General features: G+C 28.8%; 1 protein-coding gene and 1 long non-coding RNA gene across 5 annotated transcripts; both read right to left on the reverse strand.

Annotated features, from left to right (window-relative positions):
• Window positions 1–3,483: 3,483 nt before the first annotated feature.
• Window positions 3,484–12,771, reverse strand: LOC105642436 (calcineurin B-like protein 3). 4 transcript variants are annotated; one of them, XM_037636131.2, is made up of 11 exons: window positions 12,504–12,771; window positions 10,805–10,928; window positions 9,949–10,023; window positions 9,706–9,851; window positions 5,011–5,114; window positions 4,782–4,841; window positions 4,530–4,638; window positions 4,392–4,444; window positions 4,219–4,299; window positions 4,008–4,120; window positions 3,484–3,861 (listed from the first exon to the last, which is right to left on the reverse strand). In XM_037636131.2, the coding sequence occupies exons 4-11, from the start codon at window positions 9,818–9,820 to the stop codon at window positions 3,804–3,806; spliced, it is 693 nt and encodes a 230-aa protein (XP_037492059.1). In that variant the 5' UTR covers window positions 9,821–9,851; window positions 9,949–10,023; window positions 10,805–10,928; window positions 12,504–12,771; the 3' UTR covers window positions 3,484–3,803. The 4 variants fall into 4 exon arrangements, with proteins under 4 accessions (XP_037492059.1, XP_037492058.1, XP_037492057.1 ...); XM_037636130.2 differs by lacking the exon at window positions 10,805–10,928 and having other exon boundaries at window positions 12,547–12,771; XM_037636129.2 differs by lacking the exon at window positions 10,805–10,928.
• A 5,112-nt stretch (window positions 12,772–17,883) lies between these two features.
• LOC149492709 (uncharacterized) lies at window positions 17,884–21,186 on the reverse strand. Its single transcript, XR_016318993.1, has 2 exons — window positions 20,827–21,186; window positions 17,884–18,190 (listed from the first exon to the last, which is right to left on the reverse strand). It is a non-coding gene; the product is annotated as an uncharacterized LOC149492709 (long non-coding RNA).
• Between the last annotated feature and the right edge of the window lie 1,416 nt (window positions 21,187–22,602).

Below are 22,602 nucleotides of genomic sequence, written 5' to 3' on the forward strand. Positions count from 1 at the left end.
TTGAAGTTATACTCATTGTCCCTCTTAGTTTGACCAAATTGGAGGACAAGTTAGTCGCAAATAATGGTCGTTACTCTATGAGGTTTGATTGTAGAAATGCTTGTGTCATGCATTCTTCACATCAAAATATAAAGTGGCAAATGCATAAGTTTATCCCCGTAATTTACCCAAAAATCTTGTGGCACTCTAAATTTTATGAGGAACATATTCTGTCCCCAAAGTTAAAAATTTTGGTAATATTGTATCCTTCTCCGACTAATTTTTTGATGGTTTTAGCATTTATATGCAAAATATTCACTTTGCGGTATGATTAGTATAATCTTTAAAATAATAATTTTCATATTTTGATAGGAGTAGGATCAGTAAATCCTTGTATTAAAAGCCAATTGGCAAATCCTTAAGTTGATAGGAGTAGTATTAAATTGGCCGGTACTTGGCTGGTCTTGCCGACAAAAAAAAAAAAAAAAGAAATGGAAAGCACGGGCTGTGACGATTGGGAAGCATAGGCCGCACTCTTCCTCTTTACTGCGCTAAACCCAGAACAGAAAGAAAGAGAGACCGGAGAGAGAGGTGGAGCTGACGTTTATGGTGGTGGAGTCGCCGGCAAAATGAAACGAAGGGGAGGGGCTGTCTCGTTTGGAAACAAACGCAGCTCACTCTCGTTGCTGCACTATCGGTAGACGGAAGAGAGAGAGAGAGAGAGAGAGAGAGAGAGAGAGAGAGAGAGGCGAGGGAGCAGCGGCGGCGGTGACGTTGGCTGGTGAACGGAATAGAAAGGGGAGGGAAGAGCAGCTGGTGTCAGCGTTAACGGGAAGCGGAGAAGGGAAAGTTGGGACAAAATGGGGATTTTTGAATTCTCTAGAAGTTTCTCATTGGTTAATGGGTGATTTGGGTTGATTTGAGTTCGTTCGGCCCAATTCATGGGTTTGTTAGAATTTTCAATTAATTTTATGGGGTTTTCAAAGGGTTTAGTTTAAATCTAGGTTTGGTCTAACTATATACAATTGTATTTATATTAAATTTTATCAAATAAATTCACAAGGTATTAATTTTATTATTTTAAAATATAATAATGTCCTATAATATTATTGGTTAGAATTTATATTTAAATTTTTAAATTCGGATCGTTCTAGTATAGTGACAAAGGAATTAATTGTTATATTGTTAGTATAAATTACTTGAATTTGATTTATTTACATATAAATATGGATTAATAAAAAAAATGTGTTTATTAAATTTCGATAAGTAAATGAAAAGTATTAAATAAATTAAAATAATTCAAAACTTATTATTATAGGTTCAAAAATCAAAAGATCAATTAATCAATCTAATTTAACGAGTTATCCTATAATAAATTACTCGGTGCTATTAGACTAAATAAATAAATTTTGAAAAATTAAAAATTCATGTAATTGATTAATTCATCAATATTCGCTAATGGAGTATAAATATCCCAGTTAATATAAAAAATAAAATTGGTAATGGACTACGTGTGTATATTTAGATAAAGCAACCATTGAATTATTTTAATTAGATTTTTAATTAAATTAAATTTTATTAAATGACTTAATTAAACAAATAAAATTGGTATATTTTTGTTTCGAACGAAAGTTCAAGACTAATTATTTTAATTAAATTTTTATTCATTTCAGACACTTATCTATCCTAACAGATCCTTAAAATTTATATGTAAATGCTTTTTGTATTTCATATTTTATGAGTTAAATATAATATTTATTTGTTTACCTTTTATATGAAGTTTAATCAAATTAAATATTTGTGTTAATTATGTTTAATTTATAAATTTTTACTAGTATGAACTAAATTTGATATAGACGTAATCAATTTGTTGAATTTGCTGCTCTCTACAAAAATATTACAAAAAAATAAAAAAGAAAAAAACACATCTAATTTTTATCATCCTCATCCTCAAATTGACTGATATAAGATCCTGGACTAGATTCTTCATGTTCTTCTCCTTTCTTTGTTGCTCCTCTCTCATTCTTTACAAGCGCAAAGTGAAACCTATTTTCAACTCTAAAAGACCAGACTTGAATTAGATCCTCCTATATGAAGTCCATTCTTTTTCTTAAGAGAATTCCAATAAGTTCTAAACACATAAGATCAGGTTGTATTTCCATTTTGCTTTGGATAGTCCCATTGCTTGAGTATCATATCGCTAACATCAAGGCAAGGCTCAACAATCTTCATTTTTATTTGTTTTTTAATCTCATCTCTTTCAGCTTCATTCAAAAACTCACATAAAATTTGATTCTTTAGCATTGATCAACGACTGTTACCATCTCCTGCATCAATTTCATCAATTTTTGTTATTCTTTTCTCTATTAGTAACTTCCAATCACTACCTTTCATCTCTATAATCTTTTTCTTAAATCTTTGAGGTAGCTCAGGTTGTGAATTATTTACTGTAACTTTCATTTTCTTGCTTTCAGCTTTAGTTTCTCCTTCTCCTTTTCTTTTTTTTTTTTCTTTTGATGAACTCCTTCAGAGTTTCTTTGTTTCTTGAAATCTGTACTGAAACCTTTTTCGTTTCCTGAAAAATCTGCTACCCTCTTTAAAGATTTTTCTTTAATCAACCTTTGAAGCTTTTCCTCTTTCTCCAATTTAATAGAAGCAACATGTGCAACTAACACTAAAGTATCAAACTTTGACAAACACTAAAGTATCAAACTTTGACATGTCTCTAGTAATATCCACATTGTTAGCCTTCAAATCTTCAAGAGTTAAAAATCCACTCCCTTCATTATTATCATTATTCTCCCTCATTCTTTCTTCTTATTTAGAATCTAATATTCAAAAAAGGAACCTGTAGTAAGATTCAAATAAAAAAAAGAATTTCAAACATTTATGCACACACCTCTGTATAAGTGATCGCACTTATCAACTTCCTATTCAAGTGAACCAGAATGTACAATCAAGAAATTTTATGAGTGACTGAATTGCACGCTTTTGAGGCAACAAGCGGTTTCTGCAACCGAATCTACCTTTCTCTATCTAAAGTTATATATATATAAACAGAGAAAAATCCTAAAAGATTAGTAAATCCTTGTATTAAAAGGCAATTGGCAAATCCTTATATTTGGAACCAGATGACCACTAGCTTGTCTTTATATTAGGAACCTCCTCCACCACATGTGATTAAAGTTAACCTTGATGCAGCTGCCATGAAAAAAATAGACAAGGTGATGCGAATGGAAAAGTCTTAGTCCGGTATGTGAAACAGATTCATCAAATTTGCAATCCATCAGCTTTGTAGGCCTTATTTAGAGAAGCAGCTTTCAAAGCATTCCATTTTGGTTTCTCAAATTTATAGTCGAAGGTAATGCTTTGAATATTATGAATGCTGTGAATGGCTTAACAGGCCTTATTTGAATATTTTGGTTTGCAGAGAGAGACGGCAATCTTTCATCTTTCTGGATTTGTACAGGACTCTTAAAATTACAAGCATGATGCACTCGCAAATGGGCAACGGTAATTCACAAGCATAAATGCTAAGCTTCCAAAACTTAACATGACCTCACTTGTGTGGATAGTCTGTTCTTATCCATAGTCTTCTGACACAAATTACATAATTAGAAGACAAAAATAACAGACCAAACACAGAAAAGGAAACAAAAGCTTAATTATTATTGAATATAAATACACAACCAAGAACTGTCAAAAGGACAACCAATACAATTGTAGAAATTCTCTCCCTCCTCTGACTTGTGCGAGGGACATCTTCCATGAAGAAACAAACCATATTTAACAAATCTCATTGCACTTGAAGGCAAATATCGAGTTCAAGTATCATCAACTTGTGAGTGGAACACAAAGCTTGGGAATGTGGTAGTAATGTCTCTGCTCAAGGGGTAAATTGGGTTAATACTGATAAACAAAATGTGTTTTTGTGATGTCCATCAGAATTTCATGCTTAGCAGAAAAAACGTATCAGATTTGAACTAATACCTCAATAAGAGAAAAATGCATCAAATATTTGTACTCACTTAAGGTATTGAAGGGTCATATTTTTCAGAAGCGATGGATGTCGTATAACAAGGCTTCTCCACTCTTCCTTGTCAATCTTGCCATCATGTTTTGTGTCAGCCTCTTCAAACGTCTGAAACAATATTAAAAAAGGTTTCAGGGAAGAAACAGAATCCAACAACTATTCCTAAAAGTGTTGGAATCAATAAGGTTTTACGTTATCCCAAGTACCTTATCAATTATGCTTTCAATGACATCATCTGAAAGGTTCATACCAGATTCAGCAAGAGTAGCAACTACCATTTGTTTAACCTATAAATCAATACACAGAAAGTTAAAAAACTGAAAGTTCAATATAGAATGCCAGAGTAACAAAAAAAAAATATTGAACCAGTAGTACTGACCTCCTGTCTTTCAATGAAACCTTGTTGTTTAAGATCATACAGTTGAAAAGAAACTGCAACATTGCATTGCATTGTTATGGTCAACTCAACCAAGAATGAAATGACTTAGAGAAGTTCTCACAATCTCAAATAACATACACTCGATCTTGTCATCGATGGGGGCATTTGGATGAAAAACAGAGAGGGCACGAGCAAACTCTTCAAAACCTAGGATCCCATTGTGTTTGGTATCAAACAAGTCAAAGACCTGCAACCAACAAGCATGTAAGGATAAAACATGCAACATGATTAATAATTAGATTAAGGTACTCTCTAACTAGAACAGAACTGTTTGGATACAATTAGAATTTTTGTTTATAAAAAAAATTTTTTTTTTTAAAAGTTAATTACCCGATCAGCAAACAAGCTCTCTTTTTTATTTGTCTTGAACAATGCCAATTGAAACTCCTCCTGTAAAATGAGATTGAGGAAATATACATGTCAAAGCTTTGCTTAAATAATAAGAAAGCATTTAAACAAGAAAAATACATCAAATAATCTGAGGTGTTTGAATTAGATTTTATATGAATATCTAACTCAAACATGATAAACGTATGGATTCTAGAAATAGTAAACAAACCTTGTTGATTAGGCCATCGTCAATCACAGCACTGCTGATCTTCTTAAAAAGCTCATATAGTGCCTCTATTTCACTCACACTGACTGCATACAGTGTTAGAAAAGCTACAATCTTCAGTGAAAATACAACCATAGACCTAATAGCAATGACAACAATAACATACATTTCTTAATTAACCTTATGGCAACAGTAACTTACATTTCTTAACTAACCTTCCACCAATTAAACCACCAACCCAATTTCTCTCTCTCTCTCTCTCTGTCTAGCACAACAAATCTCATCTCCAATCTATACACAAACATAACTTTCTACCAATTAAACCACCGATCCAAGTCACATTACATGCAAGATCCTATATTCTTATCACCACCACCATCTAGCTCCTTTCTCTGTCTCTTTCTTTCTTTCCATTTGGGCTACCTCTCTCTCAAACAAGATAAAAGGGGAATAGAAAAATTTTAAATAGGATAGAGAATGCAAGGATATAGTATATTGGATTAGGCTTTCTCAATTTTGCATTAAAAATATTAGCACAAGTTGCCACATAATCTTTCTAGTAGCCTTCTAACAAAATTTAGTTTAACAAGGCCGAAGTAAAACAAAAATTAAAGTTTGTGACTTCATTGTAACAAATTGATCTTTTATGACTGTACTGGTTATATTTACCTGGAACACGATATGTTTCTAGTCGTGGTACGGGTATGAATATGTACTACAGCAACATGCTGGAATGCAATAAACCAGAGGGTAAAAAACTAGTTGGTAAGCTATTTTGGTACTTGTGTGAATTCTATATTTTTGGGTCGCTAGTACATCAATGTTACACCTAATAATATATTTATTTTACAAAACTTAAATGAATTCTACAAAGCCACGTCACAAAAATTACTTAAAGCAAAAGAAATTTGTTGACGATCTAGAAACATGGGACTCTTAATCTTGGTTCACGTAAAATTGCATGACTCAATATATATATATATATAATTGACAGGAGGTGTAAATTCAAAAATTCAAATCCAATTTTAAAGATTCTAGATTAGTTTAAGTTTACAATACATACCTATACTTATAATTTAGTTTTACAAGCAATTATGCTTCTCTGAATTGTATGATGAAATTGTTCAATCCTCAAGAGTGATTGCAATGGAAGCCTTGCGTATGATGCTTAAAGACATGTAGGCATGAAGCACAAAATCTTCAATTTTAACCAGTCATGTGTTGATATTTATTTGTATGAAATAGGTATTGTTCATAGTGCCTGAATTTCTTTGCAAACAACCCCTACAACCTTTCTTCCACTTCTTTGCTTCATAATTTTTCATGTTACAAACTCTAGTTGTTTATCAAGATCGCTACCCATTCTAGCCTTCAAATTACTAAGGATTCATTTGAGGTATATCAAAATTTGAAGTCAAATTTTCTCCAAGGGGAATCATGTATACAATAGGAAACTCAAGAAAGTCAAATTTTAAACACAAACAATCTTCAAATTATGCTGTAGGTTTTATAGGTTATATTTTCGATAGGCTCAATGACTAAAAAACTATGAATCATAGCACTTTTTACAATTTTAACCAATTATTTTAATTTATCAAGCAATAATATTAAGGTATTCATTATTTACAATTTTAGCCTCCAGTATTTTTGTCAAATTCAAGTATTTCCATTATACCTGTATGGTGGGATCCACTAAAATCATCTATTTTATCAGTATTTTTTATTGTTTGGATACTCAACAAAGAGAAAAAAAAAAGGAGAAAAAAGAATTGATCAAACAAAGTAAAAAAATCAAGAAATGAAATAAAGAAAGGAAGAATAGAATAGGAGGTAGAGAGTGAATTGCAAGACTAAAATGGTGACCATGAAAGGAGAATCATTGATAGTAGCAACAGGCTAAAGTTATTAAGGAAAATAAGAAATAGATGGAGGAGCAAGAAGCGAAACTATCAACACTGAATCATTGATTTTAACAACCCAAACGTCTAAGTCGTTTGTAAGGCAAAGTATCTAACTGCTCCAGAAGCTTCCGTGGCTTGTGATTTCACTTGTAAATTATTGGCGAAGAAGATTAATAATTCAGTACAATCACTGAACGCAGCCTAATTTAAGGAGATGGTGATGTATATGTTCTAGTTGAGATCATTAAAGAAAGACGGAAATAGAAGGATGCATTATATTTCCAATACTCGATTGCAAGAGTGGATTCAACAATGGCATGAAATTGACTTTCATATATCTATCTACACATCCATCTCTATTTCTCTTTATTACTCTATCAAATAATTTTTGAAGAGTGATCTAGGTAATTCTGTATTCTTTTGCACAGTACATAAATTGCTTTTAAATGGTCTTTGCTGGATTAAGTTGTTCTCTTCTTTGATTATCTTGCATTTTTCGTGGAGTTGTCTTTGTTTTTTGCACAATGAGTTAATTATTGGCCTTAAGCAATTCTAATGCAACTCGGTTGTTCACAATCTTGGTTGAGTCGTTAAGCCTTTGAATATTGGGTTTGTAGTTGCAGTAATCAATTTTGCATATTGGCTAGAGTGGCCATGGCATTTGAGCAATGGTTTAGAGTTCTCTGCAATTGTTTATGATTGTTGGGTACAAGAATGCCCTTGAATCTAAATGGTTTTAAGGAGGATATGTTCTATAATTAATACATAAGTTGGCTAGTTGCTTAATTTTTTAAAATTCCCAGCTAATGACCTCTCAATCGGTGAAGAAATTTGGTTGCTTAGTGGTTTTTGACCATCGAAAAACCTCTGCTGGTAGGAAAGGTGTTGGAGGAGAAAAGGGGAGAGAGAACGAAAGAAAAAGCACATATTAATATGGAAAAAAAAAATTCTTATTGAAATAACTGGTGGGGACCCAATTTCGAAATAAATGGCTACACAAGCAACAATAGTTAAAGCTGGATAGTAAATTAATGGGACTAAAATTGTAAAGGAAAATATAAATTCATATCATGTATTGGTAAACTAAAAGAATTTGTCAAAATTGTAAAAAGTGTTAGAAGTCAAGATTTTTTGTCACTAAGCCTTTTGGATATTATGGAACGCTTTCAGTCCTTTTATAGTCATTTAAATATCCAAACAAGTAAGTCAATTGCTGGAAATAGAAAAGTTAATAAATTTTCAATGAGATTTTTGCACAAATCTTGTTGAAAACAGTTAACAAGTCCTCAATTACAATGTTTGTTGACTTGATGAAATATATTGTAAGATCAATTATCTTTATGCTAATTAACCCTTACAAGAAGTTGTCTAGATGCCTTTCAGGAGTCTTTATTTTGACTTACAAGATTTAATTTGAGTCCTTGTGTGGTTTAGGATGATATATTCCATGTTGAAGTCAATTACCATAAAGGTTATGATTAACTCGAGTCAATATGTACTTACGCTTGCAATGCTTTAAAATAGTTCTTATGCAATAAAAATTTCAAGCAATAGTTGCTCTCAAGTAGTTTGATTCAACTTAAAACTAGAATTGATGCAATGGAAACTTTAGGTGTGAAGCCTAAATGTTTCTTGGAATGTACTTTCAGATAACACTCTAATGAAGATGAAAAAGCATTAGCCATTGAGTTTTGATTGAACAAGGAAAGAGCAATAAAAAGCCAAAGTTGCAGCAGGAACTATAGAAGAAGAAGCAAAAACGACAATTAGAGAGAACTTGGGGTGATCAGGAAGTGGGACTAGATATTTATTGATTATTATAATCCAACAAGATACAGCTAAGAGTAAATGAGATTATAGTCCCTAGTGTAATCTTTGAATTGTTTCCCCAAAATGAGGATATTGGGAAGGGTATAGCACTTTTTTTTGTGCAACAATAATTTTTTTTAATTGTTCCAGAAGAGTATTATTTCAAATCTCGCCCAAGTAAAATTTTCCTCTTCCCAATAACAAAAAAATTATTTTTTACAACCAGTAATAACAAAACTTTTTTTGCTAACAATAAAAAGCCTGGTGATACAAAAACGTACAAGTCACATACCCATTATCAAAATAGCATACCAATTAAAACTACCCTTAGTCTACTGTGCATCCAGCTAATTGATATACTCCATATGCATACCCATACAGCAACCTGAGACGTATAACTGAGTTTCATATAGTTTATAGTACCTTAATTTCCATTCCAAAAGCCTCCAAAATCTGTTTTTCACCATACTATTTTGCTATCTAGCGACTATTAGTTACAAATTTTGGTACCTTAACTAATTTTCTAGCCAATCTAGCTTTCAAATAACCTAAATAACTTCAATATTCAGTCCTACAAGCTAACCTACATCAATGCTTGTCTTGATGAGGTTCAAGGACTTTTATTCTTGGGCTAGGGTATACTCCTTAGATCTGCCAAGATATTGGGTTTGTAACTCTCTTTTCCCCTAATTTTGACTAATTTTAAGTAGTAAAAAATTGCAACCTTAAACTGGTATAAAATTGCAAAAACTAGCAAAAGTTTAGATATGTTTTCCAATTAAACCTTCTTTCCAAATGTTCCCCCCAACCCCTTTTGCAAGACTTCTACATTGGAAAACACAAAGGCAAAGTTGGCAAGAACAATATTGTAGAGAATACATGCAACAATTTAAAAATTATATATGACACAACAAGAACCTAATGGACAGCCACAGCTTAAACAAATCTAAGGATTAACAATATCATAAACTATAGGTTAGTGGCATACACACAGTCTCCCTTGCAAGACGTTCAGGATCTTCTAGGCCTCTTGACTGTTTGTATAAATCAAGATCGCAACACCGCAATAGGGAAGCAATAAATCCCTCTATGCACTGCAACATGATATTCTACACAAATCAAAACAGTCCATACCTGTGCAACACAGAAAGTTTTTTAGATAGTTTTGAGATATTCTCTTCAAGCTTCAACAATAAGATAAAACCATATGTATGCATTGAGTGGAGCAAACCTGTTAACCATTTCCCACTTTTTCTCAAAGCACAAGAAGTTCCAAGACTTGTAAAATAGAAGCACCCAATAGTATCTGTTTGTGCATAAAAAATTAAATGAGTGCTCTTATCTCATTCAAAAGGGCATTTTTATTTATGACTACCATTTGGCATGCACATGACACCTTATTCTATGTTATTAGTCCATAAAAATATTATTTCAAGAGTTCGAAATTTTAATTTTGTGATATAATTTTTATATTAAGTAGAAGATAAAACTCTCCCACTTTTGGTGTACCATTAGTAAAATTATTAAAATCCTTCTACGATTTGGCGTTATACACACTTTAACTCTTATCACAAGAGAATAAAGTTTTTTTAAGATTTTAAATTAGACCACACTTCACAACATCAAATTTTAACCGAAAATGTTTAACATTCCCATTATTTGATAAAACATTCAAAAATTCATCAATTTGCATCCATACCATCCCAAATCTGATTAAAATCAACTAAATGCAACCAAACTGCCCAAAGCAATATAATAAACTAAACTGCACAAACTGCCCAAAGCAATATAATAAGGAAAAAGACACATTCAAAATGAAAATTAACTAAAAAAGAACAACAATCACGTAAAAAGTTATAAAATCAAACAAATTGGAAAAGCAATCATACTAACAGCAAAGATATCTAATACCATCAGATAATAACACTAGTTCATCAGAAGTGCAAATGTCCACATTTATCTTCTAAGATTAAACAGATATCACATACGACAATTCAAATCAAACAACGTTATTATTAAAAAATGTTAAGAATAAAAATCCAAACCAAAGTCAGTTGACAGGATTACTTATTAAATTGTCATCATACCTCTTCCTTCAATAGGAGATCAGCGAATTCACCTACTGGGTGATCTCTCGGGTATGTCTGTTTTGTGGCTCTTTGAATGTTTTTTAGCGAAGGATAGCAGAGGGAAATGCTCCAGTAGTGGAAACTGGAAGAGTGGAATTCGGTGATGGATCACCAGAACACAGTCAGAAAAGGTGGGGATACAGGTCTGCTGGTTTGGACAGATTACTAATTTATATACACTAAAAAAAATAAACTAAGAGAGACAAAGTGAAAACGGAAATAGAAGAATTTCACCCAGGAACTATGATAAGAGCTCTGGCCACACATGAGAGAGAGAAAGAGAAAGTAGGCGACGCTGCTTGAGAGGGAGACTGAATCTGCTATTAGAAGCAGTTTGTAGGGGCAAACATTCAATTGTTTTGGTCCAAACCAAACTGAACTAGTGAAAACTGAATAAACCAAAATTTTTGTGAGCAAAAACCAAACCGATTGATTTTAGGTAATTACCTGAACCGGTTCAGTTCATTAATTGAGTTTTAACACAGAAATCGGATAATGACACGTGGCTAATTATATGATTAATTAGAGTATTTTTTTACCACTAATTAATCAAAAACCATATTTTGAACTTGGAAAATAAGAATTATAATCAGATTAATCCTCAAGTCATTTTAATACACTTGGTTAAAAGCAGGAAAAATTGAAAACATTAATCAAACAAATAATAAGTAGACATTTAGTAACTTACAAAAACGAGAAATTCCTCCAAATTCATAATCCATTTGGAGCATTTTATATATCCAGTATTCATGAATTTGTAATTAGCTTTGACCTCAAACCAATAGGTTTATGTGTATATAAATACTGCAAATTTCTAATCTTAAATTAAGACACATTTTTCACTCCTAAGTTCTCTATATGGGCTTCCATTAAACCACTCCAACTCAAACCAACAATCAAATGATCACAGACCATTCTCTGGAATTTAATGGTTTTGATGATGAAGATGTTTTCTATGCAGAACTTAAAAGACAGATTTGATATTATTACTAATCAGCTATGATACTGATATTATTTGTACAATCTCTAAGGAACATTTTAATATATAACATAAACTGCACAAACTACCATCTTACATTGCACAATTAGGAATAATATTACTCACATGATACTACGTCTACTTCCATGTTACGAGGTGGTAAAATATATTAAAACCATATATTCTAGGTGCTCCATGGCCTACAATCATCGGAAAGCCAAACAAAACAATCCTTACCAATTTGTCTGCCAAAACTAGTTCGGACAACAGTACAAATCTCTAGAAAAGCCAGACTAATCTAAATCGCAGATTGAATTAATTAAATACAATCAATTGAGAATATATATATATATATATATATATATATATATATATATATATCACAGTAACTTCCCATCTTGAAATTTCTAATCTTACAATCACATTATTCCCCGGGTCCCCTGTCATAAGGTCACCAACTTCTTTGCAATTTTCTTGCATGCTGAATTCAAAAAGTCAAGACTGAAAAAAAAAAAAAAAAAAAAAAAAGGAAATGTATCGCACAGCAGAATTACAGAAATTCCTAAATATTGATGAAATCCCAAATATTAAGATCAATAGTACAGCAGAAACAAAAAGCACAAACATCTGACAGGAAATCAAAAGAATTTTGAAAATAAAATAACAACAAATACAAACCTACAGAATCTGAAATCGCTTTAGGGTTTCATTTTTGTTTTACCATAACTCAATCGCCGGTCCCCACAGAAGAACAAATCGAAGTCAAAATCCCAGACCTAAACTGAATCCCAGCCGGAAACGCTGAAGCTGAATGAAGCTGTCGAAGCTCGAAACGGAGGAAGAGCAACTATTCTGAGGAGAGAGGAAGGAGAGCAACTGATCGGACTTCTGAGGAGCGACAGGAACGAAAGGATTCAAAGAAATCGACATCGAACAATGTATTAGGCATTAGCTTATTAAGGATATCCAAAACTGCGTCGTCTCGATATGTTGGGTATATTTTAGGGTAAACAAGCAATATTTGCATTCGTCGTTGAAGACTTCTATATTTTACTGGTTTTTTGTTTATACTTTCTTCTCATTTGTTATTTATTTTATTTATATCTTTTTTATTTATTTTATTTATTTTTTAAAACAACTAAATAAATAATAAATTATTAAAATAAAGATAAATGGTTTTTATCTTTTTATTCAATTTAATATCTATTATTATAGCTGCTAACTTACATGATTACATGATTTGTACAAATATATTATGTACAAATGATTTTTCTGATTCCGGTTTTTAAAGTGTCCTCCGAAATTCAAAACATATGTTTCACTGTAGTGTCTAAATGGCTATCGTTACAAAAGGATTCTAATTCTAATTTATAATTAAATTTCAACTGGTGTTTAATATATTTATAATATTAAAATAATTATGACTTTTATATTTATCTATATCTATACTATCTATCAATATTTGTACTTCTATTTATCTATATATATACTTCTATATTATATATAAAAGTCCGAATGATGAGAGAATAATGGGATTACCTATAATGTTCTTAATGAAATTTTAAATGTTCTAAAATAACATTTTTAATGACCAATTAAATTTTATTTTGAATATTATGTTTAATAGATAATTAACGTTACGATAATACCCTTAACGAAATTTAAAATATTATAAAATAATATTATTAATGACCAATTAATTATTTTAAATATTATGCTTAATACATTATTAATGTTAACTATATACCAATTAAATTTTATTTTAAAGATTATGCTTAATAGATAATTAACATTAAATATATATTAATAAATATATTTTATTTTTAATTATTTTAATGTTATATAATAAGGATATACATAAAAATTAAAAATTCCTCTATTTACTATATATGTTTTTAGTTTTATTCGATTTAGGGTTTAAATTAAATTATTTTTCTCTCTTTAACTTAATAGATAATAAAATGAATTTATAATCTATAATCTATATAAATGTGGAATCGAGGAGGAAATTATGGGATTTTCTAAAATAGTCTTACTTTAATTTAGAATTCTTAATATATCATTTTAATTATTATTTTTTTTTTTTTTGCATTTTAATCAGAGAAAGTAAGTTTATTTATCCTTTTAAATATTCTTTTTACTTATATTTTTAATGCATTTTAATCAAAGAAAATAGATTTCACTTTTCTTTTGAATATCATTTTAGTTAGATTTTTTATACATTTTAATTCGAGAAAATATATATATATATATTTTTTTTTTCTATTTGATCTTATAATAATATTGTCCAATAATTTTTATAATTAATAGTTTTTATGTTCTTAATCATATGTTCTCATGTTATATTATTTTTTAGGAGGTAAATAAAAAATCTTAATTCAAGTATTAAAAATAGTATTTAAATTCTTTTAATTTATTATATTCTGAATTTTTTTAAATATGATTAAACACTTTATTACTAGACTTTATTAGTTAATTTCAATATAAATAAAATAATTTTTTAAATATATTATTTCTCTTTGATTTTTTTTTTTTTTTTTGTGAAAGGGATGGTGTATACTTATTTGAATCATTTATATATTATTGTATTTTAAAATTGTTTAAATTTAATAAAAAGCATCAGAAGTATGAAATTATAGTATTGCAAATATAAAAAGAGAGAGTTTTTTAAAATTTTTTAAATTTAATAAAAAGTATCAGAAGTATGAAATTATAGTATTTCAAATATAAAAAGAGAGAGTTTTTCCTTTTTAAGTCTAATGAAATCTTTTTGAAAAAATAGGCTATAAATGTTTGAATTTACTATCATTTTTATTTTCAGCTTTTCTATATTAAAAATGAAATAAAGAGAAAATTCAAGGGCACTTTTTTTATTCAATATTTTATTCTTTGCTTTTTGGAATTTTATTTAATTTTTCTATGATTTAATTGGATATGTTTTTTTAAAATATTTTTAAATAGATATAAAAATAATTAGACCTTTTAAATGTTAATGTTTTTTCAAATTTTTTTTTTATACATGACTTTATAATTTTTGTTAATCTCATTTATATCTTCTCTAAACTTGAGAAAGTACAATTCATTACCAATATTATTGTTTACAACTCTACATATTGATTTCCATGTGGAGCAATTTATTTTTTGATTTTGTAAGGATATGGTCCAAAATATTATATGCTATTGATAAAATTTCAGTTTAACTTCATCCAACAAAAATAATTGATGTGGAGATCAAAGTCATATCTTATATTGCGACTATATAAAGTAAATCTCAATTTATTAGCATCGCCAAATTATAGAATATTTCAGTATGGTAAATGTAAATTTGTAGTGATTTCATATAATTAATTAACAATAAAATTATATTTTTTATTAAAGGGAGAAGCAAAAAATCATATTCTTTTCAATTAGATGTTACAATACAAGACATGTTAAAAAAATTCATTGTATATGTATGTGCAATATTACTTAATCATTATATTTATTTTAATCTAAATAAAAATTTATACTTTAATATTATATAAGTAACGAAATTAAATGAGTATATAACGAGTAAAGTCAACGTGCAACGCATGTCATAAAGGAACTGGTCTATACTTCCATACTATATATAAAAAGTGAGAATGATGGGGAAATAATGGAACTACCTATATCATCCTTAATGAAATTTAAAATGTTCTAAAATACCTTTAATGATGGTCAATTAAAAAATTATATTTTGTTAGTTGATTTGATATAATTTATTTTTTAATAAATATATATGATAATGAGACATTTGAAAATTTTTATATTTTGTTTTTTGAGTTTATTATTTATTTGATTTCATTTTGATTATAATTTAAAGTATTTTATTTAGGTTTGAGATAAAAATAGAAAAAAAATATTTTTTTATTAATACTTCTTTTTCTTTATATTTGTATGATTTGATTGGATACATTTTTTTAAAATAAATTTTCAAATAGAATAAAATTTTAAATATAAATTTTTGAAATTATACTGCATATAGATATTCTAATATTTAATTTTTTTAGTTCTTTATAAGGAAAAAATAATATAATTTCATGATAAAATGGTGTAAATGAAAATATTTAATTAATTTTTTCTTCACTTTCTTCTACTTTTTTTTCTTAGAGATGATTATCTAAAATAAAAATAATTACCTAATAGTTTTCTTTTTTTTTATTATAGAAAATAATATATGATATTTTTCTTTTACAATACTCTTAGAAATAATCAAACTATGACAATAAAGATGAAAAATTTTATACAGTAATAAGATTAATAAATATTTAATTGATGTAATAGTTTATGTAAAATTTAATATTTCTTTTAATCTTCTCTTGAATATATATATATATATATATATATATATATATATATATATATGTAGTTGATTGGATATAATTTATAAAAATTATTTTTTAAATAAATATATATAGATAATTAAAATATTCAAAATTTTAAATTTTATCTTTTTTGAATTTATTTTTAATAAATATATATGATATTGAGACATTTGAAAATTTTTGTATTTTATTTTAAAAATTTATTATTTATTTAATTTAATTTTAATTATAATTTAAATTGTTTTATTTAGGAGGGAATAAAAATAGAGAAAAATATATTTTTTATTAATATTCTTTTTTATGTTTGTATGATTTGATTGGATATATTTTTTAAAAATAAAATTTCAAATAGAATAAATTTTTAACTATGAATTTTGGAAATTATATTACATATAAATATTCTATATTGATATCTTATTTAATTCAAACCATATTCTTTCTATTAAGGAATATAATTTTATTAATAAAATTTTAAAATGATTTCATGATTTTGATTGGATAAAAAATAAAAATAAAAATAAAAATAATTATTATTTACAAATATTTAATTTGATTTATTATATTAGTTTCTTATTCTATTGTTAAAGTATATTTATTTACTAAAATAGATTATAGTGAAAGTTATTAACAAAACATGTAAGTTAATTATAAAACATAAAATAAAAGTTCTATGATGATTTTTATAAAACAATTTGGTAGTTAAACAAAAAGATAAAAGCAATTAGTGTATAATAAAAACTATATGACCTAGTATGTTGAATAGAATATAAATGACATATTTCTTATTTAAATTGCTATTTTAAAGTAAGAAACAAATATATAAATTTTTTTAGTGAGATATTACAGTTCAAAACATATAATTATATTTATTGTAATCTAAATAAGAATTTATATTTTAATTATATAAATAGAAAAGCTAAACGAGTATAAAAAATAGCATATAATTACGAGTATAGTCAACGTGTATCGCACGTCAGAAAAAGAACTATTACTATATATAAATATGGGAATAGAAGGAATGATGAGATTTAGGATATCCTAAAATAACCTTAGTTTAGCCAATTAGAAAATCACATTTTATTATTTAATTAGAAATATTTATAAAAATTATTTTTTAAGCCGATTATATGTGATCTGTTTGTCTTCTCATTTATGTGAGGAATGAGGTTTCGAGTTCGAGTCCTGTGGACCACAAGTGTTTTCACCAATTTGGTGAATGAAGAGTTATTCCTTGTTAAGTAGCCCACAGTGTTACTTCGGCTCATCAGGCCTCCTAATGAATAACAAGACTTACTTTTTAAATAAATACATATAGATAATTAAAGTTCCATTGTTTTCTCGATTGAGTTTTTTGTTTTTTTTTTGAAAAAATAAACAAAACCTATTTGTTTAAACTTGTTTAACTTTTTTTTTTCTTACTTTTGAGAAAACTGTTTTGAAAATAAAAAATAAATTTTATAAAACCAAAAAAGTGGTTTATAAAATTGTATTTTCTGTTTTTAATTCTACGTTTCTCATTTTTTTATTAGATTTATCCTTATAAAATTGTTATTATTATTATTAATATTTCCTCTATCTATATAAATCTAACGTCATTTAGTATTTTTTATTTATTATTGTCACGATCCGACTCCATGGGCCGGACCGGCACTAGGGCCCAGGTAAGCTTAAAGCCCCCTAGGCCCGTAGTAAGCCTGAAACACTAGAATCTATTATCTCGGTATAAATTTCAATATTCTATTATTTCTCGGCCCAAGTTTATCTTCTACAGCATTCTATAGTTCGGGCCTAGTTTACAATACATCACATTCTAATATGGCTTACAGAATTATTTTGTCTACGTTAGTACACGACTAAATATAAGTAAATCCTACAACTGCGGAGTCACTAACTCTTTGGTATACATAGCTTTTTATACACATGACTACATATTAAAATAATTATGAAACTAGGAAAATTTCTCTATTGCCCGGTGCCGAAGAATCATAGCCTAAATTGGATTAAAGAAAAACTTACTTCCTGAAAAAAAAATCAAGCAAGACTTGTGAGTTTTCTAAGCAGAAATAATTATCACACAACACATGCAGTCACACAAATGTGTAAATATATCGATCTAGTCATCCGACTAGCTATATGCGCACGCAGCCGGTCACACAAATGGCAAATCACCAGCACTCACAATCATTAACATCTTCATATAATCACATCACGTGGAAATTAGTCAGTGGAGTCACCGAACCCCCGATGAGCCGTCCTCCCACATGGCTCATCCTCTCACATGTGCACCAGGGAGCCGATCCCCCATACTGGCCGACCGGTCTAATCCTCACTTGACCAGCCCTCTCATTGTTTTTCTATCCTCTCTTTTCTTTTTCATACCAACAGGAGGCAACCTGGTCGTCTCCATCAAATCTAAATCATCAGGCGCTCACAACAGGAGGCCACCCTGCGGGCTGCGATCAAATCTAGATTATCAGGTGCGCCCAATAAAGAAGCCAACCTGTGGTTAACAGTAACGGTAACAGTAGGTGCACATGGGGGCGCCGATCTCCCATTTACCTGGCTAACAGAAACAGAATCAGGATCCATATAACAGAATCAGAATATAACATAAATCAGAATCAGGATCCGTATAACAAAAACGGTCTCACAAACCCATGGTGACCCACTTCATTCTAATTCCACACAAACAAAGCACAGCAATATCACAACACAATTAATCAAGTATTGCAATTAAATGCAAGCATATTAATCAATTAAACATCATAATGCAATGCAAATAACTAAATAATTAAATAGTATTAACAATAAAAAAACAATGATAAAATAAATAACAATAATAACAATAATAATGGAAATAAATAAATAAATAAATAAATAAATATGTAGATCATTAAATGAGTAATAAAGATAATAAATAATCAGAGCACTATATTTATTATGTACCAAGTTATAGAACTAATCTAACTAAAATTATTAATTATGTTGTTAATTAAAATTAATCTAAGTTCTATCGAAATTTCGGCAGCACCTCCCCTAAAATTTGGACTATCTACCTGCTCGAATATCAGCAATATTACATCCATCAACCATTACACACAGCCCATCCATCGGGCAATCAAACAATTTAATTTCCCTTCTTCCATATCAAGTAATAGTATAAATATTTAATCACAATACAAAACTTTAGCTATTAACAATCCAAGCTTCGCTATCTAAGGTTAAGCCCGTACATAAAATAACAAATAAATGAAAATAAACATTTACTTAACCACCACATTCTACTGGTTTAAAGTATCCGTATATATATGCTTGTAGTAACCATATGCCAACTATAATTCACTCTTTCTTTTCTTTTCTTTATCATTATATAACTAAGATCCCGAATACAACTTAATAATATGTGAATCATCATTCTCGCCAAGCAAAATTTCAGGTAACGAACCCATTTTATTCGTCTCTCAAATCATAAATAAATATTTATACATCAATCATCATAGAATCTTGAAAGTACGTTCATTTACATATATTTATCCTTGTAAAACAACACAGAAAAATCAAGGTAATTGCTGTCAATTCGCCAAAAAGAATTAGCGTTTTTCTATCTTAAAATCATGGATCACACCAACTAACTAGTTCCACGCAAGAATTAGATTTACAACCTTAATTGTACCATGTCAAACAAAAATCAAGGGAAATAATTGAAGATAGCTGCTGCCATTTTATCAAAGAAACCTTAAGTGTTTGGTTAAACTTACACATTATACGATGATTAACCCATTTCCAATCAAGAACTCAATTTACAACTTCATTTACTTCATATCACAGATTTAGTTCAAGAATTACACTAAAATGGCTGCTGCCAGCCTAAGAAAATCAAGGTCTCTCAATCAAAATCTATATTATAAACACTAGTTGACTCATTTACCACCAGAAACTTAACTTATCATGTCAAATACCTCATATCAAAGCAGAAATTTTAAGCAAGTAGCTAGGTTGGCTGCCACCATATCACAATCATTCTAATTTCTTTCACAGGATCTACAATAAACACCCTAACTTACACATTTCCTTAAAAAAATGCAGTTATAGTGTCAATTAATAGTCAAAAATCAGATTTTCCCAACTATTAGTCGTGTGAATAGTGTTTCAGGAACCTAGCATTTCTCATTCGTGATTCTAACAACCCTCTTGGGTTGTTGGGTTGTGCCATGTATATTCGGGACCCACATGAACAGCTCCCACCATTAATTCTTATTCAATATTCTTAATTTTCTATCAAGACAACAATAATACATTCAATCTAATCTACATTAAATCCACACTTTAATTCCATTAATATAATTATCAAAATTCTTCAATTAAATTTGTTTGGTGCTAATTTAAATTGGCTTTAATTAATTAAAGTCTTCTAATTGAATCAACACTTTTTAATATATTGGGTAATACGATAATTAAATTAAATTGACTAGCCACAAAATGCTAGAAATTAATTAATTTCTAGGAAGTAACCAAAATTAATTCCAATACCCAAGTACCACACTACCAGAATTTTGCTTGTCCGGAGGCAGTGGTGGTGCTCGCCGGAACGAAGAGAGAGAAAGCTCAGAGCCACTGAAGTGGCTGAAGTTGATTGAAATAGAATCGTTGCTCACCTGAGCTGCTGTGCTCACTAGAGTCGTGAGCAGGAGAGAGCGACGTCGAGCGGTGGTAGCTGGAGATGATGTGGTTGGTCGGCTATGGGCTGGTGTCACCGGAAAGTCGATGAGGAGTCCCGACTCTTCCTGCGACTACTGCTCTCGCTAGAAGTGAATGGGGAGAGAGAGAAGGAACGATCGGAGATGCGCGGTGAGGAGGCGACGGCAGCAGGGAGATGGGGTAAAGGGCTGGTCGCCGGTGATCGAAAAATGAAAGGGGAGGGAGAGAAGAGTGAGGTCGGCGCTGGTGCTGGCGCAAGGAAGGAGAAGGGGAAAAGAAAAAAAAGAAAAAAAAAAGAAAAAAGAAAAAGAAAAACAAAAGAAAAGAAAGAAAAAATCTTGGGCTTCTAGACTATTCCGGTTCGATTCGAACCGGTTTGGTCTAATCTAATGATTTGGCTCAATTTGCTTGGTTTTTGAGTTTTTTCGCTTGGTTTTTGAAAAATCAAATTGGTTTATGGGTCCAGTTTAGCAATAATAAAATACTAGCAGGTATAATTTCATTGGTTGAAATAAAAAATTTAGTTTTTAAATGAAAATTCTACGAAATTAAATTTTCGGGTCGTTTCAATTATAATATTTAGATGTTATGTTTTTATTCAACATAATAATCAATAGTTACTGTAATTTTGAAATTTTAAAATTAAATTGTAAAATATTTTTAATTATCTTGTATGAAACTTTGGATTTTTATAATTTTTATTATTAACTAAAATCTTTAATTGCTTAATGAGAGAGAGATTTGATAATTGGAAAAATCTTTCACATAATAAACAAAAAAAAAAAGAAAAATAAATTTTACAACAAAAAATATTTTTCAAAAAATAAGTAATCAAAAACTAAAAACTACTTCATGTTTCTAATAAATAAAAAACTAAAAACAAATAACTATAACAAACGGGACCCAAGCATTTCAAAATTTTAAATTTTATCTTTACTAAATTTATTTTTAATAAATATATATGATAACGAGACATTTGAAAATTATTTTATATTTTATTTATTAAATATTTAATTCCTTTTTGATATAGATAAAAAAGAAAAAGTATATTCTTTTTAATAATATTTTTTTTTTGTTTGTATGATTGATTGGATATATTTTTTAAAATAAATTTTCAAATAGAATATATAATATTTTATTTAGGAGAGAGATAATAAAGAAAAAAGTATATATTTTTATTAATATTTTTTCTTTATGTAAGATTTAATTGCATATAGTTTTTAAAAAGTAAATTTTCAAATACAATTTACATAATTAAATGTGAGATGGTAAAAAAATGAAAATTTTAATTAAAAAAATAAAATATTTTACTTATATATTTATATATCTATATACATTGAAACGTCTTTTTTATTATATGAGTTTTGAAAGAATTTTATTCTTAATTATAATTTTTTATTTTCTTTTTCATTACTGAATAATTTGTAACTATTATTATTTTAATTTAGTAAGAGATTTATATTTCTCTTGCAATAAATAGATGATCTATTGATGATTAAGCATTTTTAATATCTTTAATTTTCTTGATATTTTTTTTCTATCCTAAATCTATTTAACTTAAAAGAAAATAATTTTTAGGAAACTAAAAAAAAATGGATAAGTAATACTGCAACTATAGCCAAAGTAATATTGCGACTACAGCCGAAATAATTATGTGTATGTGCATATATTCATTTCTCTAATACATCGGATAAGTAATACTGCGACTGTAGCCAACTGATTTCTATTATTAA

This window comes from Jatropha curcas, chromosome 11 (assembly GCF_041381405.1).
Source record: "Jatropha curcas cultivar XTBG-Jc1 chromosome 11, XTBG_Jcur_1.0, whole genome shotgun sequence".
NCBI lineage: Eukaryota > Viridiplantae > Streptophyta > Magnoliopsida > Malpighiales > Euphorbiaceae > Jatropha > Jatropha curcas.